The sequence below is a fragment of the Alosa sapidissima genome, chromosome 1 (genome assembly GCF_018492685.1).
Source record: "Alosa sapidissima isolate fAloSap1 chromosome 1, fAloSap1.pri, whole genome shotgun sequence".
NCBI lineage: Eukaryota > Metazoa > Chordata > Actinopteri > Clupeiformes > Clupeidae > Alosa > Alosa sapidissima.
The window spans coordinates 30,255,228-30,283,005 of record NC_055957.1 but is presented as its reverse complement, the minus strand read 5'-3'; the positions used below and the strand labels follow the sequence as shown (position 1 = coordinate 30,283,005).

At 41.6% G+C, this 27,778-nt stretch overlaps 2 protein-coding genes across 2 annotated transcripts; one reads left to right on the top strand and one right to left on the bottom strand.

Annotated features, from left to right (window-relative positions):
* The first annotated feature begins 384 nt into the window (after positions 1-384).
* On the top strand, positions 385-13,736 carry atp1b3a (ATPase Na+/K+ transporting subunit beta 3a). The gene is made up of 7 exons (XM_042099556.1): positions 385-686; positions 1,889-2,017; positions 2,194-2,292; positions 9,450-9,640; positions 9,759-9,809; positions 12,380-12,466; positions 12,854-13,736. Exons 1-7 carry the CDS (start codon positions 572-574, stop codon positions 13,019-13,021), a joined length of 840 nt encoding a protein of 279 aa, XP_041955490.1. The 5' UTR covers positions 385-571; the 3' UTR covers positions 13,022-13,736.
* On the bottom strand, positions 13,267-27,778 carry grk7a (G protein-coupled receptor kinase 7a). The gene is made up of 5 exons (XM_042099154.1): positions 27,007-27,778; positions 26,298-26,735; positions 22,745-23,025; positions 20,867-22,117; positions 13,267-13,331 (listed from the first exon to the last, which is right to left on the bottom strand). The coding sequence occupies exons 1-4, from the start codon at positions 27,607-27,609 to the stop codon at positions 21,778-21,780; spliced, it is 1,662 nt and encodes a 553-aa protein (XP_041955088.1). The 5' UTR covers positions 27,610-27,778; the 3' UTR covers positions 13,267-13,331; positions 20,867-21,777.

The following is a 27,778-nucleotide window of genomic DNA, read 5'->3' as shown; positions in this document are numbered from 1 at the left end:
CACACACACACACACAGAGAGAGAGAGGGAGAGAGAGAGAGAGAGAGAGATGCACAGAAACTGCGTCACTGAGGATTTCCCAACTGTGCCATTGGGGGCATCATCTCCTCCATCTTTCTCCTAGCATCTAGACTCCCAATCCAAACCCCTAAATTGATTCGATTAACGATACCCTATTCAACATCACACTATATAATCACAGCTAAACAAGTCACTTCGATACACGGATTGGATATCGTCGTGTAGCTGCAGTGCTGTAGGCTAGATAGCGAGAAAATTAAACACTGAAGAGCATGTCTTGGACTTTGACATACATTACATAATCTTTGCACAGCTTCAACTGGAATTGGAAAGTTACGAATGTTGCGCTTGCGCGCAGTCCCTTCCCCCAACGAAGCCCCTGATTCGCCAAAGTCGAGAGTTTGGATTCGGCGCTGTGATTCGTGAAAAAAAAAAAAATGTTCTCCGACTACAGCTGCGGTCGACAACCCTCCATCAGTATTTAGGCTTCTCATTCTGTTTTTGTAATTTTTGCTATTAATGCAATAAAACACAAAGCCTACTTATCAAAATGACCAAGGACCAAGACAAACCAGGAGATGAAAAAGAGTACAAAACATCTTGGAAGGATAGCATTTATAACCCGAGAACTGGAGAGTTTGTGGGTCGGACCGCAAGTAGCTGGGGTAAGCAACATTCCTATTCGAATTAATTAAAATGTAACGTACGGGACTGGGCATGGTGGTTCCTGAAGACCAAGGCAGACAGATGATGCTGAAGTACTCTGACGTCGTAGCTATACTAAAGAGTAGGCTACATAAGCCCTCTGTTTCCTATGTGTAGGACAGGATGCAAGATGCATCTTATCTTCAATAACAATGATTAAAATCGTCAAATTTATTATACATATCATTTTGTGAATTGTCTTTTACCTGGTTGGAACGTGAAATAATTATGTTTACCTGCATTTTACACCAGTGTGCTGTGGGTATACAGAGGAAGGGGGAGGGCACCTTGAGACCTTCTTGCCGGTCTTGGAGTGCTTAGTAAACGACTGAATTACAGTTGGCTATCCATATATAGGCTACTTCATGATGGAGTGTTTATTCTTAAATAGCCTTAATGAAAGAAGTCCTCTATATTGAATACTTCAGTAAATGATCTTGAAAAGCTATTATAGGGGTACAGACGCTGCTTCCACCGCAATAGTCTAATCTAGAACATTAAAAACGAACTGGATGACTGAATGTTTATCATGGTGTATCCTACCGATTTAATAGAAAAGATTGATGGAACATCTGTGTATGTGCAATTACTATATTTTAAACGCGTGCCTAGCAATCAAATGCCATGTTACCTTTTGCTCTTTCTGTAAATGAAATGTCATACGCACTCTATCGCATACGAGGAACATCACGACGCGCGTGCTCCAGCATCCTCCGGTTTTCAATGGCCTCCTATAGCCTAACCGCGCGCCTCTCAAGGTCAAAGCGGTTTCCTGCGCAGAAATGGTTAACATTATGGCAAATGCAAGAACGTGTCAAATAATGTTTTTTTTTATATATATAGATTAACACTTGTATATTTAGGCTCATCAGGAATTAAATGGCATTCAGGTGACGTAGTCAGGTTTCAGTTAACATGCTGCTACTACCCTATAAAACAGAGATGTAAGGTGATATGATGAAAGTGTTTAACATAGCGCAGGGATGGGTCTTTGGTGCGCACGCACTGTTCCCCATACCGTGATTCTACAGCTGATTCTTGCCTGGACATCTGGCAAGGACATAGGTTATCTATGGGGGCAGGCCTTACAGTGTCTGATTTAGGGGGTATATTGGTTTCCTTTGGCAGGAAATCATTCATTAATGAGCTTTTTTGTGCTTAGGACTCATTATCCTCTTCTACCTGGTGTTTTATGGATTCCTGGCTGGATTCTTTTGTCTCACAATGTGGGTGATGCTTCTGACTCTTAGTGATGATGTTCCAAAATACAGTGACCGAGTCCCCAATCCAGGTAAGGGAAGTGATGTCTAGGTTTCCATGGTTACAGCAGTGACAGAATACAAGTAATCATTGTACTGTGAAAGCCCTGTTGTCCACTCCATTTTAAAGACTTACTAACATAAAAAAAAAACATGTTATGCTTCTATTTTAATGTCTTCACCCAATGCCCAAAATCATTCCATTTAGGTCTGGTCATCAGGCCAAAGTCACTGGACATAGTTTACAACCGATCGGACGCTGCAAAGTATAACCAGTACATTCAGCACCTGGATAACTTCCTACAGAGTGAGTGTCGATTCTCTTCTGATTTCAACAGGCTACTCTTATGGTCAGCTTTGCTGCTGCTATGTGGCAATGCTTTTGTTGTGTATAGTCTGTTAAATGTCACTCACCTTTACCTTTCTAATGCTAAAATATGGTAAACAAATAGAATGTGGGCTCCAAAAGCCCTATGCTTTTTCCCTAAATATGCACACACCATGCTTTGCAAACAAATTGTATGTAATCAACACAATTTGCTAGTTTAACAATCATGTACCATTAAGAAATATATAAAACGTATAAGCGATTACTATAAATATTATACTAGATTTCACAACACACACACACACACACACACACACACACACACACTGTACATACACATACATATATACAAATGGTGAGTTTGAGCTCTTTCTTTATTTCTTTATTCATTATACCATGTAAATAAATTTATATTGTTCACATGTGTGCATCTCAGAAATCTCCATTGGCCAATAAATCAAGGATACAGGCTGTGAAAAAAAATCTATTATTTTGCCTATGCTAATTACCTGAAAAAAAACTTTGAAAAAACAAATTGCTGAAACTTTATGACTGAGCATATTTGACGAATGAGACTTACTATGTTTTGAGGGTCAAGAAAGATGTGTAGTGATGAAATGTAAAAACTTATTGAAATTGTTTGAAATTGTTAATTCATAATCCTAAATTGTACACACCAATCCATGTGGTCTGAATTTTGTCTCATTAGAAGTTCCATTATTCCCCTATATGACCAAATTTATGACATAAGTCTTTTCTGTCCACATTGTAAATTCTACAGACAAATGTTTCTGAAGATTCACCAATGCCCAAATTCTTCAGCAATTCATGGTGCTTTTCAAAACCTCAATTTTGTTTCGCTTCTGTACTGAGACCGGCACAGATAAACTCTCTTTGGAGAGCCACCAACCAACAAGCAAACAGAGGGCGGGGCTGAGATTACGCTAGGCATGATCTTTGAATTTGCTATGTCCCCGTTCCTATTTTGGGGAGAACAGACCACTTAGAAACCTATTATATGGGTTACAGTAACGTTAGGCGACCATTACACTTCTATTTTTAGTTCTTTCCAGTTAACTAACAGGAGTGTCACAAACAAAGTCACAATCGAGCTGCCTGTGGGTTTGGCAAACTTCACTTCACATGTTATAACATCTTCAAACATAAGTCATACCTTATATCACTTGAAATGTATTCCCTACAACTAAGATAATTGGCTATGTTATACCAGAGAGGGTTAAAGCGGAGCAATCAAGGATCTTTGGTTATACTGAAGTTCCACAGTTAGCTAGTTAGTAACGCTTTTACATTGGAGGTTATGGTAAGACAGTGTGTGTGTTATCTACAAGGTAAATTATTCCTCTACACTGGGGTATTGGAAGCGAATTATATTGGTAATGTATGTAGTCTTGGCATGAGTCAGTTACATATTTCTTTATAACCGTTGTGTTAGTAAAATGATTGAATGTCCTGTGAATTAATAACTAGATGAATAACTATATAATAACTAGTGCTTCAAGAGGCTGGTCCTGGCCCACCTCAAGACCTGCTTACCACTCTCACTGAACCCCTTCCAATTCACCTTCCGTCAGAACAGGAGCACAGAGGATGCTATCTCTACAGCACTTCACTCCGCCCTGTCCCACCTTGACAATAGCAACACCTATGTGAGAATTCTATTAATTGACTTCAGTTCAGCATTCAACATCATTATCCCCTCCAAACTGATCACCAAACTCAGTGAACTGGGCATCAATACCTCCCTCTGCAACTGGATTCTGGACTTCCCAACCAACAGACCGCAGTCTGTTAAGTTAGATAACCTCACCTACTCAACCCTCACCCTGAACATCAGCGCGAGTCCTTTCCTTTACTCTCTCTTCACCTACAATTGCACACCTGTGCATGGCTCTAACACCATTGTCAAGTTTGCAGATGACACTGCAGTGACTGGTCTCATCAGCAACAATGATGAGACGGCCTATAGGGACGAGGTGCAGCACCTAACATTGTGGTGCACCGACAACATCCTGCCTCCCAACACCAAGAAGATCAAAGACCACATAGAAGGATTTTTATCCTTATATTTCAAATGGACAAATAGAATATCTAAAATGCGAGAGTCATTTGTTTGGAGTCACATGCATACTATTTGGATCAAAGTGTGTGAATTGAGTTTGGAATTATCCTAGAGTTTTTTTTATTCTACTTTCTATTTCAATTACTTTCTGCAGTTATTTCCACACATCATATTCATCATCAGAATTAAACATGCAAGCATTCCAGTTCATGGTCACAACAATGAGTTCTATTATGACCATGAAATGGAATGCCTGCATGTTCTGCAACTTTCCATGGTCTCAACAATGAACATGAGTGATCGAATATTGGCAACCTCAGAATATGACTAGATCCTTTCAGTCCATCTTGCCTGTGACTGGGGCAGGCTGGTGGCAGTTCCTGAAGATGGCAGAGGACTGATATTAGGCACACACATAAGGCTTAGCGCCAAGAGAGATGAGCAAGCCATAAGGAATGTACTGTATGGTCAGCAAGGTTAGAAGTAAAAAAGAAGCAAATAGATGGAAGAACTAGGCAACTATGTATTACCAAGTATGGAGAAGGAGATAGAGGATATTCTGTCTATTCTGAGTGAAAAAACAAATGACACCATGTGAAGCCTAAGACCAAGATGGTAGAGCTAGCTTGCTTTGCGAACCCATGCTCTGGAATGCATGAAGGCCAAGCGGCGCTATAGGGACAGAGTGGAAGCCGACTTCAGTGAGGGTGATCCAGCTCGTGTATGGAAAGGACTGGGAACCATCACAGGCTTTGAAAGCAAGTCTCCTTCAGTGATGAGAACGAGTAACTCCCTTGCCAACGAGTTAAATGCTTTTTATGCACGATTTGAAGACTCATGCACCCTTATTATAGAAGCGGATGAGAACGATAGTGAGGAAACTCCATTCACTGTCTCTGAGTATGATGTGAGAAACGTGTTTAAGAAGGCAAATTGCAGGAAGGCTGCAGGACCAGATGGCATTTCTGGGAGGGTACTGAAATCCTGCGCTAACCAGCTAGCCCCTGTGTTTACACACATTTTCAACACGTCATTGGCTCAAGCTACCGTTTCAACATGCTTTAAGAAGTCCACTATTGTACCTGTGCCAAAAAACAAAAGCCCATCATGCCTAAATGACTACCGCCCAGTGGCCCTGACATCAACAGTGATGAAGTGCTTTGAAAAGCTTGTGAAGAATTTAATTTGCTCATCTTTACCAAGCTCCTTCGACCCCCTCCAGTTTGCCTATAGAACCAATAGGTCCAGAGATTATGCCATCTCCAACCTCCTGCACACCACCCTAAACCACCTGGAGGGAGGAAAGGGGAAGTATGTGAGAATGCTGTTTATTGACTATAGTTCAGCATTCAATACCATAGTCCCCCACACTCTGGTTACAAAGATTAAGGCTCTTGGATTAAACAACACCATTTGCAAATGGATTCACAGCTTCCTCACTGACCGATCACAGGTAGTCAGGGTGGGTGGTCTGACATCTGACACCTTAACCATCAGCACAGGTGCCTCCCAGGGCTGTGTTTTGAGTCCTCTGCTGTATAACATCTACACCCATGACTGCAGAGCCAGCAGCAGTCACACCTCCATCATTAAATTTGCAGATGACACAGTGGTGGTGGGCCTGATCAGCAACAACTATGAACAGGCCTATCTGAACCAGGTGGATGAGGTAACACAGTGGTGCCAGTCCACCAACCTTACTTTGAATGTCAGCAAAACAAACTCTTAAAAAACTCTCAAAAGCTTACACTCCACTTAAGATCAGTGGGCTGCCAGTGGAGAAAGTCACAAGCTTCAAATACCTGGAAGTACACCTCACTGACGATCTAACATGGACTGTTAACACCCAGCACACACTGAGGAAATCTAGGCAAAGACTGTACTTCCTACGTCAGCTGAGAAAGTTCAGCACCCATCTTGAAGGCCTTTTACTCCTCAGCTGCGGAGAGTGTCCTGACAAGTAGCATCATCACTTGGTATGGGAACTGTACAGCCTGTGACTGCAGTGCCCTACAGAGAGTGGTGCGATCTGCCGAACGTACCATCAGAGCACCTCTCCCTACCCTGCAGGAGACCTACAAGAAAAGACTATGTACCAGGGCCCAAAGTATCTTAAAGGACTCGTCACATCCTGATCACTTTTCAAAAGACTGAGGTCAGGCAAACGTCTTTGCTGCTACAAGACCAGAACAGAGAGACTGAGGAGGAGCTTCTATCCTCAAGCAATCTGTATCCTGAACACACACAAGACTATAAACTTTTTTATTTTTTACACACTTGCACATAGACTGCAAGTGCACACTGCACTTTTTATTCTCTCTTGCTATTTATTAAAATATTTCTTGATCTTTCTTTCTTCACACTTGCACAGAAAAATTTGAACACCAAATGAAATTTCACTACATGCTTTACGTTAGTATTGCGATGTATGTGACAAATAAACCTCCTTGTATTAAAGCTACACTTCTTCAGTATTCTTTTGCTTTGTCAAAATCCTTCTGAGTTTGAATTAGCTAATCAGAATTAGACACCACAATCAGCAGGCTGGTGCCTATGACTGGGCCAGCTCTCCAGGGCAGCCCTAGGGTTAGGCAGGGGGCTGTGGCTCCCTCCAAGCCCTAGGGTTAGAGCTAGGGTTGGGATTAGTGCTAGGGTTAGGTCTGAGGTGTGGGCAGGAAGCCTGGGGCCCAGGGCAGCACCTATGCTGGAGTCAATGTGAGGGTTAGGGTGGGGACAGTGGTTATGGTGGGTGTCTGCATGCTGCCCAGGGCCTAGCAGAGCTCTTCAGGACAGCCCTGGGGTTAGAAGACAGTCTGGGCCTATGTTGGAGTCATGGTCATGCTTATGATGTGGACAGTGGAGAGGGTGGGCGTATACATGTTACCCAGGGCCTAGCAGAGCTCTACAGCACAGCCCTGGGGTCAGAAAACAGCCTGGGTCTACGTGTATGCTGGAGTCAGTGCTAGGCTTAGGGTGAAGAGAGTGATAAGGGTGGGTGTCTGCATGCTGCCCAGGGCCTAGCAGAGCTTTTGTTGTTGTGATCATATTGGAGAATCTTGTCGTACCATTGTTTAAATAAAATTCACTTTTATATGCCATGCAGTTCATGTTCTAGTTATTATTCAGCTAGTGTTCTGTCAAACTTAGCAAGGTAATTTTAGGCCAAGTTTACTGTGTTTATTTCCTTTATCTGTTCAAAGCTAATGTTTGTTTGTTAATTTGTCTCAATTTTTAATATTTACAACCAATCTTTTTTGGAATATCTTCTGCATAAATAAACCAAAAGAAAATTTAGTTTGGTGAAATTTCAGATTTCAGTCCTTAAACATGGACATGTAAATGTTAAAAAGTAATACACTCTTAAAGGGGTGGTTCAGGATTTTGGACATAGGACCTCATTTTCAAGTAAGCAAGTGTGATATTTATCAGTGGAGACCATTTTCAACACGTTTCATCCAGTCCTTCTAATTGCAGAGTTTGCAGGTGCTAGGCTAGCGCAAGTCAACGGTATGTGCTAGCCTGCCACTAAAAACAGTCTTACCTACTCCAAAGGACACTCGAGGCAAATTCCAGACAATCGATGTAAATGTCTGTGTTGATAGAATAGTGTAAGAAATACAACTACCCTCGCATCGCGTTGCAATAGTTATACTTTGTTCCCTGAAGTTGGTAGTAGTCATTTTGCATCTCAGCGGCGGACTGATATTACCAAGGCTACTACTAGGTATCCCCATTGGAGCAAGTATGGAGTGCGCTTTACTGTTTACTTTTTGGCGCAGTACTACTAACTGGAGCAAGTATAATTCCGCCGCTGCTAAGACACTGGTCCCTCAAAATGTAATGCGATCGTTGAAATGCAAGGATAGAATAATGTTAGAAATAAAACTATCAATACAGACATTTACATCGATAGTCTGGCGTTATAATTTATTTGCCTTGGGTGTACTTTGGAGTGGGTAAGACTGTTTTTAGTGGCAGGCTAGCACATACCGTTGACTTGCGCTAGCCTAGCACCTGCGAACTCTGCAATTAGAAGGACTGGATGAAACGTGTTGAAAACGGTCTCCACTGATAAATATCACACTTGCTTACTTGGAAATGAGGTCCTATGTCCAAAATCCTGAACCACCCCTTTAACATGATGTAATAGGATAATGGTTTAAGATATAGGCCTTTTGTTGCCACCAGCAAGATGATGTTCTTACATGAACATACTCAAATACACAAAATAACAGGTCAGCGTTCAGCAGAAATATTATATTGTATTATATTGTATACAAGAGGTTCACCAGGCTAGTGATTATTAGTCTAATTAGCCTAATAATTGATTGTTTTGCTTTTTTTTTCTCATGGCCTTAACTTTTGATTTATTGCCTAAGGGAGATTTCTGACATGCATACATGTAAACAATATTAATTTATTTACATGATATAATAATGCCCGCCCAAAGAAAGTGCACAAACTCATTTTGGCAGCCATTTTGTTTATGCTAATTAGATGGTCATAAACTCAAAATTTTGCTTGGGAACAGGGCTAGTTGAATTCAGCACATGTTAATTATGATTAAAAAGTCCTGTTCCCAACATTTACTAAGAAATGCCTAGAGCCATATATACAAGGATTTTTTCTTGAAATAGCACTTGTCTAATAGTGAACGCAGTGTGTGTGTGTGTGTGTGTGTGTGAAGAGGTGATGTTATCATTTAGTATTGAGAGAGTTATAGAGAAATACAAAAAATGGTTAGTTACAGTTACAGTTTCCCTCTTAAACTAAGGTCACACCAAGACTGAATTAATTTTGGTTAGATCTGATGTTTTCTGATCCTCTCCACTCTTATGCGTCATCCATGTGGAATTATTTCATTGAACCAGAAAGTAGAAATAATGAGGGGAATGAGCTGGCTCACTGGATTAGTAGGGTAAAACATGTTAGCATGTATTTATTTTCTGAACCTGTGTCTTCCCACCTCTCATGTGTAATAATGTTCACAGAGTTGTAAGCTCCTACAGAGTTCTCAGATTAAATCCCTGCTGATTGCCTTCCCCATTACATCCAGGGTACAATGACACAGAGCAGGCGTCCAATGAGCTGTGCCTGGCTGGGGAGTACTTTGAGCAGGATGCCACTGAGGTTGAGAAGAAGGTCTGTCAGTTCCGGAGGAGCTCCCTCAGACTCTGCTCTGGCCTCAGCGACTCTAGCTATGGCTACGCTGAGGGCAAGCCCTGCGTCCTGGTCAAGATGAACAGAGTGAGTGAAATACCCTGGTCATGATCTGTGCTCTCACTCATTTTGGCTTCAAATGTTTGTTTTTGTGTGTATTGACAGTTAGATTTGTTCAGCTAATCTCTGCCTGATTGCTTCTCAGATAATTGGCCTGAAACCTCTTGGAGACCCATACATCAACTGCACAGCCAAGGTAACATTTCTATGCTATTTTAGTCCATGTATGCATGAGCAATGGTATAATAGAATAAAATTCTTCTCTTTATGTCTGATTCTCTAGAGTTTTTGTCATTGTCTTTGTATATCCTCAGTTCTGTCTTCAGTCGTCAGTTTTGTGTTTCTTCTTTTGGTTTCTTTGCATGCTGCCAGTTGAATCCATTCTAAGGTGATGGGTAAGCCCAAAGCGTAAGACAAAAGGGCCCTAATGATAGAATAATAGGCAAAGTGCAGAGTCTAACTAAATATAATAACTAGGCAAAGTCAGTTAATTTAATGTTCATGTTAATTTAACACCATGGGCAAGACCGATGACTTTGCTCAATACTCCCACATGCAACACAATAGGTTAGATCCCCGACCAGTAGGAATGGCTGAAGTGCCCTTGAGCAAAGCACCTAACCCCTCACTGCTCCCCAAGCGCCGCTGTAGCAAGGCAGCTCAGTGTGTGCTTCACCTCACTGTGTGTTCACTGTGTGCTCTGTGTGTTCACTAATTCACGGATGGGATAAATTAAATTCCTTGTATATGCAAGTAAACTTGGCCTAGAAACCTGATTTACATTTACATAATTCATGCAGAAGTACTTTTACTTTTTGACAGACTTTGCACTTTGCCCGCCTTGTCAATTAGGGCCCTTAGTGTATAGTGAAGTGTGTTGTGTATCAAGGATTGTCTCATTTGGCTATATTTATAGTTCATGCCTCTAACTAAAAAAGATAATTTGTTGTGGCTGTTGACGCTTTCATTGGCTGCTTTCACAAATCAAAGTCTGGTAGGCCTATAGGTAGCCTGGCTGACACCAAAAGGATTCTCAACTGACAATTGGTCTGGATGCTGTGAGTTCGCTTATGATATCCAAGTGACATAACCAGCAGTGAAATTAAACTTCAAGTGGATTAAATTAGCTCCGAAAGTTTCATTAAACTCTTACGAAATCTTTTCAGGAGTACAGCAAACACATCTGTCTTGTGAATTATACACCTCTGAGGCATTTAATACTGATGCCATCAGTGTAGCTATTGGTTGAGTTCAACAACACTGCTAACCAGTCTCCCCTGTCTCATGCCAATCTGGCTCCATGCCAGATGAGCTGTTGTGATTTGTTCCTGGGTTTTTGGTGATTATACAAATGAGCTTGAATGGGATGTTGGCCAGACAGATCTGCAGAGCAAATTCATATGCGTTCACAGATTCATCTGGGTTTACCAGGCTAAGATGTAAGCATTTCCTTTATGAGAATTTGGAGCTATCGGTCATATAGTAACATTTGACATGTACTAACCTGATTAACTCATTATGGCAATCAATTACTGGTAGATATGGTATATTCTAGTGTAAAATGTGTAGAGTATGCCATTATTTTATTCTTTTATGTTTCTTTTAAAGCCTATCTCCATTGGCCCCACTAGCCCAAATAAAGGAAAACCTTTAGGAACCTAAAGGAATGCTAATAGAGAAGGCTGTTGATGTCATCCTGTTGGGCCTGTTTTACCTGAAAATTACGTCACTATTTCAACCTGTAAGAATTCTACCAGTCAAGGCAAACCCCTTTTGCATACATTTAATAAATGGAAGAATCTTAAATGGAGATGGATCAGATTAAGTCATAAAAACGGCTCAGGTCATTTTGAGTTTCAGTATAACACACCAATAACTATATCATTGAATTGAACTTGAATTTCCCCTGGGGACTTGAATTTCCCCTGGGGATCAATAAAGTATCTATCTATCTATCTATCTATCTATCTATCTATCATGTCATAAATATTTGGGCTCCCTTTAGTGTTTGATTGCCTGATGTAGATGCCATTTAATAACAATAAACCATAATCACATACCTTCTTTGAGGTTTTACATTAATTACCACCCTTCCTATTTGTTACTTTTTCATCCGCTTGCTTAAGTGTGCTCCATACTTGCAGGTAGGCTACTACTGAACTGTTTTGGTTGTGTGGTAGATGCCAAATTATTGACACAGAAGAATCCATTGGAGCATTTCCAGTGGCAGGAAATAGCACTGGGTGGTAATATGACCACATTTCATAAAAGTGACACGAGATGGGACTGCAGGGTTTAGTGATTGAAGCTCCTCCCTAATTTCTGTGTTCACCATCTGGACGTGCTGCGCTAATTAGCACAACTCTACAACCAGAAGCTGAAATGAAATGGGCCAGATCAGTTGGCTCAGTGCACTGGACACAATTCTCCATTCGGATTCTTTCATGCCTCAGCTGCCTTGTGGCCAGTGGAAAGGGAGAGAGGTTAGTCAAGGTTGGGATTAGGATACGAGGCTGAGAGCAGCACAGCTTCTTTGGATATCACTAGCACAACCCACATCTGCCATCTACTGGACAGAGTGGACAATAGCACCAGTGCATTCTCTTCAGTAGGGCAGGAAGTTGTGAAATCAGGGGTCAGTTCCATGTTTGTGTGTGCTCAGATTTTTGTCTTAATTTGTATGTTTTCATTTTTATTTGCTTTGTATATTTATTGTAAAAGCTTTACGTATGAGAGATGTAAAGTATTTCCCTGACTCCTCCCTAGAGAGATGCTTCACTGCAGCTGCAATACTTCCCCAAGGAGGGACGGATTGATAAAATGTACTTCCCGTACTATGGGAAGAAAACCCATGTAAGTAGTCTGCTCTGAGGAAATGTACTTCCTGTACTATGGGAGGAAAACCCATGTAAGTAGTCTGCTCTGAGGAAATGTACTTCCTGTACTATGGGAAGAAAACCCATGTACGTAGTCTGCTCTGAGGAAATGGTTGAGTGTAAAGTAATCAGATGGATGACTTGATGTGATGTTTGGGTGGCGAATTGAAAACAAATTCTTTTCTTGGTTTTACCTTCCCTCATTCCCACACACATACTCTCTCTTTCTTTCTCCTTTCCTCTCTCTCTCTTTCTCTTTCTCCTTTCCTCTCTGTCTCTATCTCTTTATCCTCCCTCTTCTTTATCCTCTCCTCTCTCTTTCTCTTTCTCCTCTCCTCTCCTCTCCTCTCTCGTGGATCTGTAGGGAAAGTACGTCCAGCCCGTGGTTGCTGTGAAACTCCTACTGACCAAGGAGGATTACAACCAAGAGATCACAGTAGAGTGCAGAGTTGAGGGGTCTGACCTTCGCAACAACGACGACCGGGACAAGTCCCTGGGTCGTGTGACGTTCCGGGTCCTGGTGACGGAGTAGATTACGGCTCAGAGTGGAGCTCTATGCATGGCACACCCCTGCACCCTTTTACCCTCCCCTCAACCACTGTTTTGATCTGGCCCTCCGGCAGGAGTGGACGGGCCATTTGCAGACGTGGAAATTCCAGTTGAAGAGAGTTCATTCTTGTAATTAATCCTTAATTATTTTGTAACATATGTTTGGATTTGCCTGTTATTGCCTGTATTGGTAAGATAGGAGTGTCTCTCTCTGTATTTGAAATTTTCCTCCTCTTGGGCCTTGCCCTTATCCCTTCATACAACGGCCTGGTGTCAGACACACACACACACACCTTTCCCACAGCATGGTGCTAGATACACCAAGATCAATTGTTATGCGTTTAAATCTAAAAGTAGACTTTTGAATTATCGTAGTCATCTACACGATAATATATCCTGTCTGTTTGTTTATATTCAGGTCTGTTTATGTTTGTTTTTCTGCTCTCTGATCAACTGTTTAAAATGTATGAGTTCTACATATGTAATGGAGCACAATGTTGAAGCACAGTAGACAACAATAGTAACAATAACGTGAATGTGCCAAGAGTTATTTAAACCACTGTACTGAACACAGAGGGACATGTATTTGTAAACCAAGTGATTTTTATAGCCTCTGCCAGAATACCGCTTTTTTGTGCAGATGCCTTAAAACCTATGTAACATCTCTGAAATAAAAGGTTGTTTTAAGAGAATAGAAATTTGGTGTTGTCCTTTCCAGTAGAGGACCACAAACCTCATGGTTCATCACCAGACATTCAAGAGCTTTACATAACAAAATGTAACGCATTTTACTGTTACTGTTTTTACGAAACACATGTAGTGCACCTGCAATAATTTGTTTGCATCAAAGCTTTAGATCGTGACCCATATTATAATAGCTCTTGGTTGTGAGTGGGATAGTATAATGGCACTGGTGTGAATGCAAAGACTTGGATGAAGCCAGGGGGCAAAAACAGCCACTGAGGACACAGAGCTCAGGTCTGTCAATAGCCATCAATACCGAAGTCCATTGCTTTAGCTGCTTATGTGTGCTGTTTTAGACTGCCTTGGAGACTCTATCCTAAGCTCACTGCTACTCAGAGTGAGGCCACTAATCTGAGCACAGTGCCCTGGTTTTACCTTATGGCGGGCAGTTCCTTTACTGTACACTAATGGCCAGAGATATTCTTATATCTGATAGAGGGGGAGCAGCTTCACAGAAGAGAACTTCTGACGGCAAATTTGAGGATGCTGATTCTGAATATTTTGTTTACCAAGCTCAATTCTGAGTTCCGCATAATAAAGCCGCATAATCAGCATTTTAACATAAAATAGCGATTTTTTTGGCTTATTTTGCCCTAAATTGGGTTGATTTCAAATGTAATAAAAGTGTTCTCTAAATACATGTTTGAGCATTAAAGAAGCCATACTATATACTATAGTTTATTCATGTATCTAATGGGAACATGATTACAGTTAACATGTAATAAACTCGGAAATTCTAATCAAAGCACAACCATATTTTTATTGCTAACATAGTGAGTCACTCATGTTGTGTTTAATGCATTTCATCACAATAACAAGTTGCACAGATAACCTTCAACTCAGAATATATCCTACAGTACATACTTAGATAGCGGGAATAAGCCTAATGCAGAACTGCATCTAACGTCAGCAACATCCGACAAGTAAAAACCATTTAACTTCTAGTAACACTGGATTTGGTATGTGTACTTGCCTCCATACTAGAGCTTGATAATGTGCTTTTCTAATATGCCATTGAGCAGCATCACTTGTCATCTAGAAAACAGAGTGGCTCTGGCATAGTGTTGTCACGATACCAAAATTATGACTTCGATACAATACCTGCCATAAATATCCTGGTACTCGATACTGAAACGATATCCAAATTCTAAAATATCTGGAAAAGAAAGGAAGTGTATCGATTCATTTGTGTTGAATTTGGTGCACTTTTGGTCAATTCTGGGTTTTAAACTTCTAAACTTCCTACATAATTATTATTATGACCGCTTCGCTAGTTCGCTAGCGAAGCGGTCATATAGGGATTGTCAAAGTTTTTTTTTTTTTTCCCCCATCATCTACTTCCTGAATTTTTGGTCAACGATACCCGGGACACCGAACCACCGGGGCACATGAAATTTGGTGGGTATGTAGCCCCACTAGACTTTTACGGAAAAATTTCGTTTCGTCCCCGGGGGCCACTCCCCCCCAGTTTTTCCTAAATAACTACTTTTCCTAATAACTGAACCGTGGCACTGAGGATGAAGAATCTTTTATGGTATGTTGGTCTCAAGGGCCCACATCAATCTGGCCCATAATCACTCATTTGTGATTTGCACCCCCCCCCCGGTAAAAAATGAAAATGCAATATTATTCTGCTTTAATCGCCCCTATCTTCAGTTAAGATGTTCAGAACTGCAACAAATTGTATGTGTATGATTGACCTGGCATTCTCTGGGGGTATGCCAAGTTTCGTAGAATTTCATCCATGGGGGGGTCTAAAAAAAATTAGGTTTTGTGTACATTTAGTGACTGTACACTCATTGGCCTGTAGATGGCGGTGCACACATATACACATGCACACACACACACAGGCACCTACATACTATCGGTATTAGAACGGCCGATACATAATTACAAATTCAGTAGGATTAAAAGAAAGCCAAAATAAATATTCGTCATCATCATCATGGCTGCATTTCCAGTATTGGCGATAAGTAGTCGTTTGTCCACTAGATGGCGCATCGTTGCAGTGAGACGTAATTTTGTTGGAAGTTAAAAGTGGGTTGGAAAAACAATGGACGCTTCCTACAAGGACTAGTTTACCGTAGAGAACTTCTAATAAGGATAGGATGATGTTCACATGAAATGTAATTCCCATTTCTTCTTGAAGCCGAAATAAATCTGAGGATGTTTATCGGACATGCTTGGTTTTTACTGCAGGTACGTTAATCGTATAATATCAATAAGGACCTAGGTAATGTTACTGTTAGCGTTGATTGAGTGATGGAGGCCAATTTGATTGATTGCATTTGTAGAAAACTATAAATGCGGTTATACCAAGCAAATTGATAGCAGCACTGTAATTGTATCTTTCGACTGTCATTTGTTGCACGTGCTACAAAAATAATTCTGTGCAATGGAAGATTTACCAACGTTACAGCGGTCTGATACAGTTTTGCCTATACATGCATGAGACTGAGATGCTTGTTCATTTTGTTTTAAGTGCGTGCAGGGTGTGAGAGGGGAATCGATGTGCTTTGATCCCAGCTTGGTAGTTGTAGTCTGTGAAATTAATAGTCTGAAGTCTAAAAAAAGGCTAAAAAAAATAGTCTGAAGTATCCAAACAATGACACCTTCATTTCATTATGGCTGCTTTAGCAACACACCTTAAGCCAGGGGTCCCCAACCTTTTATGTACCATGGACCGGTTTGATTCCTATTTTTTTTTTCACGGACCGGCGCGGGGGGGGGGGGTTGGGGGTTCCATGTTCCATATGTGTTGTGCATGCATTACTTGAAAAGAACTAGCTCCAGTTATGTATGAACAGTGAAGGTAACGATCTCTTGTGAAAAACGTGAACTTGAAGAAGTGAAAATTGAACAATATGAACTATGAATATTGAACAACTAGAAGCTACATCTATAAGTGAGAACATGCTTAACAAAATATGGGAACAAAACATGGGAACTAAACGTGCATTACGAATATAATCAGTGGGAGCCCTGCTTGTTTCCCTGCAACAAGAAGCTTCCATCTGGGGGTGATGGAAGACAGTGACACCCTCAGTGTGTTTGAAATGTCCAGTCGATTGCGCAATTTGTCTAGTTGCAGTCATTGCCGAAAACCCGGCCTCGCATACATACGTGGTGGGAAACATTTTCAGCGCTTTTACGGCTATCTCGGGATATTCTGCTTTGGTTTTGATCCAAAAACCCGCCAGAGAGGTTTCCTTATACACACTCTTAAGACCACCGTCATTTGCAATTTCGATCAACTGCTCTTCCTCCTGCGCTGACAAGTTAGGACTATTCGGGATATTGACAAATGGGTTGCGGACCCACTCATTGGTTTGCCGTGAATCTTTGAAGGATGGGAAGTAACGCTCAAACTCATTTGAGAGCGCAACAAGGTGATCGCGCACCAGCTGCGAGAGAAAGGGCCCTGCCTCAGTCTCTCTAACTACTTTTTGGAACACCCCGGTCCACTCGTCGTCCCTACAAATCAAGCTTGGCTTTAAATGCAGCGACTTTATCTGCCAGTTTAAAGACAGTCGTCATTCTCCCCTGGAGTGACAGGTTGAGGTCATTAAGCAAGCCGAATATGTCACACAGGTAAGCGAGTTTTGACACCCAGTCCTCATCACTAAAATGTGCAGCTAACGGTGACTTTTTTTCTGCACTCGCAACTCAAACACTCTGGCCAGTGACCTGCTAAAGATGCTTGTTTTTTGTTGCTCATTCTAGCAGTTTAGCTAACTTCGTGTGACACTACCGTTCGCCAAGAACTGATCAAGTGAAGTGAGCTGACCTGAGGCTGCGCAGCGCTGAAGGCAATATGTAAAAGTGTTGAAGGCGGGACAGACAGACGTAAGAAAATAGACCTTGCAAAATGCAAACATGCGTGCAATAAAACAACTGCATATAGGCCTATGCCATGTAAAAACGTGACATTATTGCGAATTAAATTTAGTTTAGTTTGCATGCATTTTTTTAAAAACTCATGTCGTAGGCTACGGCCCGGTTAGGAATGTCCTGCGGCCCGGTGGTTGGGGACCGCTGCCTTAAGGCTTCTACATACCTGACGCACCCGACCGGTAGCGCGACAATGTGACGTCAAAATGACGTAGATCTCTCTGGCGCGCCAGGGTTTTGGCCGTGTAGCGCGAGGTAGCGCACCACTCATTTTTTTTCAGACGAGCGCGACAAGGCGGAAACAGGAAGATGGAATAGTTCGAGGGCAAGCGAGTTGCAGTGTTTTGTTACAGTCGTGAATTTTTAATAGTTTGCTGGATAAGTTAACAAAGTTACCAGTGAGAGTTGCAACACATGAAATTAAGAGGAAAGAATAGAAACGACTTATTTTCAAACAAAGGATATCTATTAAGGCCTGAACAAAATCTCTTTCCACTTCAGGAAATTACACAAACTCAGCCAGCTGCTAGCTAGCTAGCTAGCTAACTAAACTGTTTAAATTATTAAAATTTCCCTCGGGATGACTAAAGTACCTATCTATATATCCATCTATATATCTATCTATCTACCTGTGCACACACCTTGGAAACTACATGATAATGATGATGGTAGTTGTGAATAGTAGCAACCAAAGTCTGAAGTACCATCACAGAGGCTAGCTACTGGTGTTTCTTACTGCAGCTTCTTCTGCTGTGTAAGTAGTTAATGTTAGTCTTTTCACAACAGCGACACCTCTGTTCAGGAGAATATTGCAACTAGTGTTGCGACCACCACGCGCGAGTATAAATGGTTACGGCGCTTCTGTGACGTCACATTGTCGCGCTACTGGTCGGGTGCGTCGAGTATGTGGGACGTTTAAAGCTACTGTGTAGTGGGTCCCATTTAGAAGTGGCTACTTCATTCGCGCTTTCCTTGACTCATGGAGCTGCGTGAATTTTATTACAACTTTTCGCCACGATATGGCAGTTTAAGTCCGCTTGATACTGTAAGGCGTAAGCCATTGGTTTCTAAAGGAGATTTTATTTGTGTCGCCAGCATAGCCTATTGACAATTTATGTTGTAAATATGCCTATCTTATAAGCCTACCTGTAGCTTAGGCTGATCTGCCCGCTATTTATTTTTTGATTTCTTAAAAGATTGAGCTTGGTCTAGTGAAAGCCAGACTAGCCATGGACCTCAGTTACACAATTTAAGGGGACATGAATCAGCCTATATTTGCACGAGCAATAACGGACAACAGCTCTTCAACTTTGGCCCGTTAAAATGTGTATGAACAGTCTAGCGACGCATTTCATCAAGGCCCATTTGGACATGTCAGTTATTTGCACCACTGGTTAGATGTAAAACAGCATTTCGTTTCAGACTACTGTTACTTAATTTGTTTATTAACAATAATGTTTCAGACTGCTGTTACTTAATTTGTGCATTGACAATAAAGTATTACATGAACTAAAGATGACTAAAATCTTATGTAGAAGAAGAAACATTCACAAAAATTCCATCCATCCAAAAATGACCTTTGTTTTTGATAGCTGTTGAAAACGGCATGGAACTGACAGAGATGTTTTTGTTTATAAATAAATAAATAAATAAATAAATAACATTATGCTGATACCTTTTCCTTTTCCCAAATACAATGTAGCATATACAGGTGTAAGTGACCTTTCATCAATCCAGTTGCAATGGATGAACTGTGATGAACTGCCCTATTTGTGATTATTTAGAGATTTTAAAGGTTTTATAACAATGCTACATCTTCTTTGGCTATTCTACAATCTATTCACCTTTTCAGCACCAGTAGGCTACTTTCTGTGCAGCCGCACACACACACTCAGGCATGCCAAACAAGCATACACAAAAGTTTCAAGAGTGGGGGATGGAGTAAAATATGGAGACAAATTGAAGTGTGATTTATTTTCGCGGAACGGATGTACAGGACTGAGCAGTTTAACTTGGTAAACAAAATATTTTAATTCAGCACCCTCAAATTGTGTGAAATAGCCCCTTTACTGACTTTTCCTCAAATTTGCCAACAGGACTTTTTCTGAACGTTTGTTAGCTATCTGCTCTCCTTCTATGATATATAGGTGAATCGATTAAAATGCACATCCATCTGAACTTTCATATCAGCATAAAACAGCTTCACAAGTATTCAGCTCTTTGGAATCTGGCACTGCAACTGAAAGTAGATGAAGGCTATGCTTGTGCAGAGAGACATTGCACCTCTGAGAATCAGCTCTTTGTCTTTAGACTCCCTGTCCATCTGTCGCTGCTTCACATTCACAGATGTAGAGAAATGCATGAGGTGAGCTCTGCTACATGTGGCGAAGACCATTGACAGGAGGTATTACGGGTTTATAAGATAAGGGGGCTCTCTGGGCAGGCTGTGTCAACTCTTTAATGGGCTTAATGGATTCAATATTTTTAGGTGTTAGGATTTTGCAAGAACATGTTCCCCTGATATTTTCTTATAATTATCAATGCAAACACATTTACAAACACAGACCACACATACAGAAAAATCTTAATATATTAAGACTAAGATGATATATTGTGCTACATTATGACCTAGAAACTATAGTAGTACAAATAGGTGTGTTGTAAAGAGAAGGGAAATACACATTTGCCTGTAAAAGACACATATTTTATTCATTCAAATAATTCATTCCTATCACTTATAATGTTTCCTTCATAAATTATATTTACAGATATGTTTAATAATAATACTTAGGATCTTCACTGTAAAAACTGAATACTGGCAACAACATGCAGATATTAACTCATTATATGATAAAAATAAATCACAGCACCTGTAACACAAAAACAGGAAGTAAGGGGAAACATTCCAGATTGTAATGGGGAATGGTTTTCTTTTTTTCTTTGGTATTGTTCAAAGTTGTATATTTGGGAGAAGAACTCCCTGGCCAGTTACATGACGCTTGCACAATCTGAGGTATGATTTGGTCATGACCCTGTTCAGATCTTCTGACCACCACTGCCATGGCAACAGCAATCATCATCTGGCCTGCTTCATCTCAGCTCTCTGCTGGCCTGTCCTTACTGGATGCATGCTCTCATTCCTGTGATCCATGAAGTCCCCATGGACCACACGCGCGCACACACACACACACACACACACACACACACACTTTCATTTCTGTATTTAATATCTGTAAACGTTCATTACGTTCATTATTATAAATCTATATAGGCTAATATCTACTTTATGTGAACATCACACAGCTGTGCTTCTTTAACTGTATATACATATGTATACGTACATGGCTGTCATGTCATGTTACCTTCAAAGTACAAGTTTCATTGGAAGCACATTTGTGTTGCAAAAATAGCAGATTATCAATCTTTTTTTAAAAGAAATAACTAGTACAGATATATGTTGACAATGCAGTTAAACATGCTGAGTAACTGTAGAAGATAGCTAAATGTCCAACATTCAAATGTTCAACATTACCAATTAAAAAACAATTACAATATTTAAGGTGGCCCAAAGTCCTGGACTCTTCTTCTGAGATTGAGGTGTGACACTCCAGATCTTTCTGTACACTACAAAGGTTGCACTGCTCTTCATACTAACATATCTCTTGAGACTTCTTCTGACAGATCAGATAGCATAGATAGAAAATAAAAGATATTTTGACTGTCCATGTGCAAGGACCATTTCTGTAATTTACTCTCCTTACCTTGGTCCTTGTTTTCGACTGGAGACTGTAACTAAGCCTAGTATATTTACAACACAATCATGCCTGGACAAGATGTTTCAACTCTCTTCTGTATGTATGTATAAGGCTCGGGCCACCATAACACTCTATAAATTTCCCCATAACCCAGTGGTTTTGCATCTGCCAGTGTTTAAGAAATACATTTAGGATACCCCAGCCCTACTGTTGGGGTGCAACATATCTCTTGGACAACATCTCCATCTTTAGTAATGCATGCTTTGGATAGATCTTTCATTGTTGTTGCCTTTTTGCTATCAATAACAGAGTGGAATTTATTTGTTATTGCATCAATGAGACCCCCTCCTCACAGAAGTGTGCAGGTGCCTGATTTCTTCTCGTCGTCGAGACCAGCTGCGGACTCTTTCCGATTGGGGTCGTTGAGCTCGTCAAAAAGTCCGGTTTCAATCATCTCCTCTTGCCAGGGAATAGACACGGCGCCTGTGGAAAACTCCTTGAAGAATTTGTCATCTTTGTCATCGAACACGATGCCCTTGATCTCAGAGAACTCTGCAATATCGCCAGTGTCCTTAGCATACACAACGTTGGGCTTGGGCACCCAAGGGGGATCGGTCAGACCAGCCTCCAGACGGGGGAAGTTGATGCTCTTGAAGAATTCATGCTTCCTGGGGTCCTCACAGTTGTTCCTGTGGAGGTACACAGAACCCTAGTGTAAGTACAGTATCATAGACCACTGACCAAGAACAAATACAGCTTGTGCAGCATGATGACCAGTTACATTTCCAGGACTGGCAACCTAGAGCATTATTCAGATTTATCATTCAAAACTATTTGCATTACAAGTATTTGCAAATGCCTCTTCAATTGAATGATGTAAATTGAGCCACATGGGGAGATTTTAAACCAATTCATTTTTAACCATGCTGTCAATAAGATGCCAGCAGAACCTACAATGAAGACTGCTACATTTGTAACAGTAGCTGGATTATCCACCTGCTTAGAAGTTTTCTATAACTGACACTAGGTGCACTTTACTGGTATTGTACATTAGGCAATGGCAAGAAAGCCATCCTTTCTGTGTGTGAATGCACATAGGTCTGATTCCTAAACGTTTAACCTTCATTCTAATTGTAGCCACAGTCCAGCAAGTCCTCCATACTGAAACCACACTGACAAGGGGAAAGGTGACCAAGAGGGCACCACTGAAGAACAGGATTAAGGAGAGAGAGGTGAAGGATCACCACTTAGACATCATTCTCCGTCACCCAAGGTGAAGCGCTGTAACCAAGGGGCTATGTGACTGTGGGGCTTACTTGCAGCCAAGGCGGTCGTCAATCTTCTTCTTGAGGAACTGCTGGATGACATCTTTAGTGGGAGCATCAAAGTTCTTGTGCTCCCACTTGGGCTCCTCATTGATGATGCGCCTCTGGACCTCCTCCTTCTCTAGCTTCTGTTTCTTGTCATCGGGCCCCTTGAAGGGGGTGTAGCCGGCAACCATCTCATAGATACTGCAGCCAAGGGCCCACCAGTCCACTGATGTTCGGTATGGGATGTCGGTCAGAATCTCAGGGGCCATGTAGGCACCTGTACCAGCCTGGAAAAAGGAAGAGATGCTTGGTCACAAAAATTGTTTACAGGCACAGTCTGAGAAGTCTACACTGTTTTGGCCAAAGCGGGACAATTGCTATTCACAATGCTCTAACTGTCCTTCCAGTGATTGTACACAACCCTGGCTCTGTAAATGGGAAACAAACATGGAGGCTTACACCAGCCCATAAACAATCCCTTTCAGGAAACAATCTATGAGTCCAGTATATTAAGTAATTGAATTCCAGCACTATTAATTGTTATCACCAACTGCAACAGCAAAATATGCTTATAAGGATTGCAGACAGCAGTACAGCATGGCAGCCACATCACAGAAGAGAGAATATTCAGCCGTAGCATATTGTTTTTTTTTTATTTGGTGTGCATTGGTGCATACTTCCCATCTCATTGTTTTTTGAAGAGAGAGAGGGTAATAAAGGGAGGGAAGCTTATGTATTCCTCCATCCAATTGTCTTACACTAATGTCATCTGATTCGTATAGTAAAAGAAATGGGGTATTTCTAGCATGTTTGACTCTGATAGTAACTGGTAAAGCTGGGATGGTGATGTCTTGGTAGGGATTTTATGTAACTCGGTCATGGGCTCCTACTTGACCTCACCTTATGGCCAGAGCGAAGAAGCTTACTTCTAATCCTTTGCTACCTGTCAGAAGTCATGGGAGTATCCATGGTGATGCACTGCTCTGACTCATTGCATAAAGAAGGCATTATTTCCAGTACAGAATGGCTAATACATCCCTATTCAGTGGACACCTAGTGCCTGGAGCATAATGCACCTACTATTGCTGTCTGTTCATTATGCATATACACATCACACACACACACACACACACACACACACACACACATTACGTTGCACATGAATCCATCCTTATAGGATTGTATAGCACTGAGGGTAGCATTTACTTACAGCAGCGGTCTACGGTGAACTACTATCAGAGTTCTGAAGCACTATTAGATAGATAGATAGATAGATAGATAGATAGGTAGATAGATACTTTATTGATCCCCAAGGGGAAATTCAAGAATTATGGTCAGCATATCCTTTTAGGAATATTCTACATGATTCAAATGTATTCATTCCATCTCAGGCTCAAACTCAAACTCAAAATATCAAACATATTTCCTGCCAGTGATGTGTCCAGCTACACCTCAGGGCCAATTGGTTAATAAGCTTTAAGCTTTAAATCAGAAAGTACAGTTGTGCTCCTGCACAACCATCAGCTAACATTGAAACTAGAATATATCATAATGTGTACTCCTTACACTGTGTTACTTGCATTCAATTAATTTTCTTAAAATCCATTACTCACGATGCAAGACTTGTTGGCTATGGGGTGTCTACTTGTCACATTCCCTATACAACCTCCTTAGTTTTAGAGTAATGCAAACAGGAACACTTCTTCTTGTCTCTAGTGTAATGAGCTTGGGAGAAGATGCACATATTATTACTCTGAAGTAGACTGACAGTGGCAATCTGTCAGCTGTGACCTTTGATTTTAGCTTTATGTCTGTCTGTTGCCATGCCTCAATTTCAAACTACAAGAGAAAGGCCCTCAGGACTGTTTGCCGTAGTCAAATCCACTATGAGGATGCCAAAATACCTAATCTCCAACAGACTGAGATATCTTGCATTGCAAATCCAATGCAAGACTTTTGTTAAACTTTCAATTTAACATAAAAGCTTTGTGTTTGCTTTGGTCATATGGTGACACATGCTAACTTGCATATGCAACATGCTGCTTCATCTTCTGTTACTCTCGATCCCTCAGCTCCTGCAACTCCCGATCCCTCTCCCCACAGCTTGGTAGTCTGATTGGAGACAGATTTGTGTAATGCCTGCTAAGTAAGAGGATCAAGGTAGCAAAGCCAGGCAAGCTCCAGCAGGTAGGCTTGGGTCTCAGCCCCAGAGCCATAGGCCCAAGAAGGGCACAAGATAATGAGCTTATCATTGCGTTGCTTCATGTACCCTATGTTTGATGTTGCATGTTTCTTGTTGCATGTCCAAATGTGTTTGCCCTGCCTTACAAGGCCATGCCTTACATAATTATCAGACTGCTGACTACTGAAACTTGACTGACTTGGAGGAATGAGTCTGGAATGGCAGCACAAACAAATGAGCTGAGGTAAAACCTAAACTGTTTCAGAATCACATCCCCTTTGCACGGAGAGGAAAACGGCAACAACAACGACAGCCGCAAGTGGAGGAATTGTACAGCATGCAGAGTTAATCCTGGGGTCCTCCACATCTAACAGGCTTCCTTTGTCCACATTTTATCATTGTCCAAACATTCAAGTATGTCTGCCATATGTAGCTGGCCCAAACTGACCTCTGCCTCGATCACTTAGCCTTAGAGCTTAGTTACGCCCTCTACGAGTAAATGGAAATTCCATCGAGATGCATAGCTTTTTGAGCCAGGGCAATTAGGACATCAACATTCATCTGATGATTATAATCCCTTTGAGTTTTCAAAAGATCCCATGGACTTAAAATTTAAAAGAACTCCTCTGAACTCCTCAATGAGTCTCTCATTATCACCGAGCTGACTGTAATTCTCTCTGCTGATTGTGTGCACACACGTTTCTACTATGGAGGTCCATTCAAATATGATCTCTCATTGCATACAAATGAGATATACATTGTCAACAACAATATGTACCCTATATGGACTAGGTATGTAATTCACTCTCTCCAATTGCAATTCCATGTGCTTCTTTGCTTCATGTTTTCATCTCAAAACCTTCCCCATGCTTAAATTCAATTTAACAAAGGGTTTCCTGTGTGTTTATGTTAACACCTATTATCAACTAATTGGTGCTGGCTACTATGCAATGGTAGGATAGTTTAATTTAGATGTTTTGTCAGATATACCCCCTCACAGAAAGTACCACATCCATTAGGTCTTGCAACCTGAAGCTGGTAAGAAGCCAGCTCCAATAATAGATAAGTCTGAACTCAGAATTGCAGGGATCAAGCGGGTTATGTAATGGAGGAAAGGCCGAGCATCATAATGGCTCTAATAAGACAGTAGCCTAATCTTCAGATTTACTCCAAAAAAGACACCGAGACAGAAGCCCAGTTCTGTGAGGTCATATACAATGTCATAGCAACTGCTCAAGAAAGGTGTTCTGATTCACGGATCCCATGCAATGTAAGGCTGATACAACATTATGATACAGTACTATTACATCCTCCCTGCCTGCTCCCTGCTCCCTGCCCCTGCCTTTGTTATGATTTAGCCAGTGGTGGACAGCTTACCTTCTGGGTGATGGTTTTTCCAGCTGGCAGCTCCACAGCCAGACCCAGATCAGACAGGCGGCACTGGCCCAGGCTGTCCAGCAGCACATTCTCGGGCTTCATGTCACGGTAAACAATGTCCATGGCGTGCAGGTGCAGGATGCCAGTGGTGATCTGGGCGGTGTAGTAGACGATGCGGTCCATCTCGATACCCTTCTCGCCAATGCTGTAGATATGGTACTTGAGGTCTCCTCCATTCATTAAGCTCATGACCAGACACAGGTGCTCTTTGGTGTCGTAGGCGTATGCCAAGCAGACAATGAACAGGCTGTTGACTTTTTCCAGAATCTTCTTCTCGAGCAGGGCCATCTTCTCACCATGTTTCTTTTTCAGACGTTTCTTGTCCAGCTTTTTGCAGGCATACATCTTGCCCGTGTTTTTTACTTGCACAGCACATACCTGGTAAAGAGAACAGGAGTAAATGCCAGAGACTATTTGCTGTAACTATGCTACGAGAGAGAATGTGCGAGCATACATTTTGGGCGCATGGGTTTGTATCCAATGAATATACTTCCACAAAAGGTCTGGATTGGAGTGCAGGCAGGATCTATATTCTCAACCATCTGAATTAAATTCATACAATAGCTTGCCATGAAGGAAAATTTTTTCTCAAAATCCAGAAGCTTATAAATTACATTGAACAACTATTTGTAGAATGAAGTGCACTTACCTCTCCAAAGCCTCCCTTTCCTAATGTCCTGAACTCATAGAAGTATTTGTCACTGATGGGTTGCTTCTCAAATTCTTTCCACTGCAAGTACTTATCAAAGAATGGGCTGGTCTGGTAATCCGTGAATGGCTTTCCCTTGATGAATTCTCTGGTGCCATCTTTCACTTTAGAAGGTACCACCTCATCAAAGTCCTTTTCTGTCACTGCTTTGCATTTGTCAAGTGCATCTCCAGTCAAGAACTTCATGAAGTTCTTGGAGCCCTCCTTGCAGTACTTATTGATGATATTTGTTTTGGCCTTGTCCCTGGCAGCGCCGGGGAGTGACAGTTCCCAGTCGGTAAGATCGTCCAGGAACTCTGCGGCGGACACATAGTCGGGAGATGCCTGCTTTAGGTAATCACGGAAGAACTTCTTCCCTACGGGCTGCTGCTCGCAGAGGTACTCAAAGGTCTTATCCACCTGGGTGCGTACGGCTGCACACTGATCTGGCTTGGGCAGAGACAGACTCCGCCGCCGCTTCTTCATCTCCTTGTCATCTCCACCCTGGGCTTTTAGATAGGCGGTGTTTTGCACCAGGTTATCGAGTCCTCCCATGTCACACATCTTGGCGGCTTTGTTCGGTCTTTCCCCCCAAGAAACTGAAAACTCTGGAGTTCCTGCGTGGTCAGGCTCTTCGGCTCAGTGGTCGCTGCTGCTTCCACTGTACGTGTGTGTGTGACTCTGAGAGTGCGCCTCGCTCCAACACCAAGGTGCAAATGAGCCGCCCCGACGC

Excerpts from the sequence above, each read along its gene's own strand:
- grk7a (XM_042099154.1), bottom strand. The coding sequence starts at position 27,609 with ATGTGTGACATGGGAGGACTCGATAACCTGGTGCAAAACACCGCCTAT. Across the intron at positions 23,026-26,297 it reads GAAAAACCATCACCCAGAAG|GCTGGTACAGGTGCCTACAT; the intron begins GTAAGCTGTCCA and ends TCCTTTTTCCAG. Across the intron at positions 22,118-22,744 it reads GACGACCGCCTTGGCTGCAA|GAACAACTGTGAGGACCCCA; the intron begins GTAAGCCCCACA and ends GTACCTCCACAG.
- atp1b3a (XM_042099556.1), top strand. The coding sequence starts at position 572 with ATGACCAAGGACCAAGACAAACCAGGAGATGAAAAAGAGTACAAAACA. Across the intron at positions 2,293-9,449 it reads CCTGGATAACTTCCTACAGA|GGTACAATGACACAGAGCAG; the intron begins GTGAGTGTCGAT and ends CATTACATCCAG. Across the intron at positions 9,641-9,758 it reads TCCTGGTCAAGATGAACAGA|ATAATTGGCCTGAAACCTCT; the intron begins GTGAGTGAAATA and ends ATTGCTTCTCAG.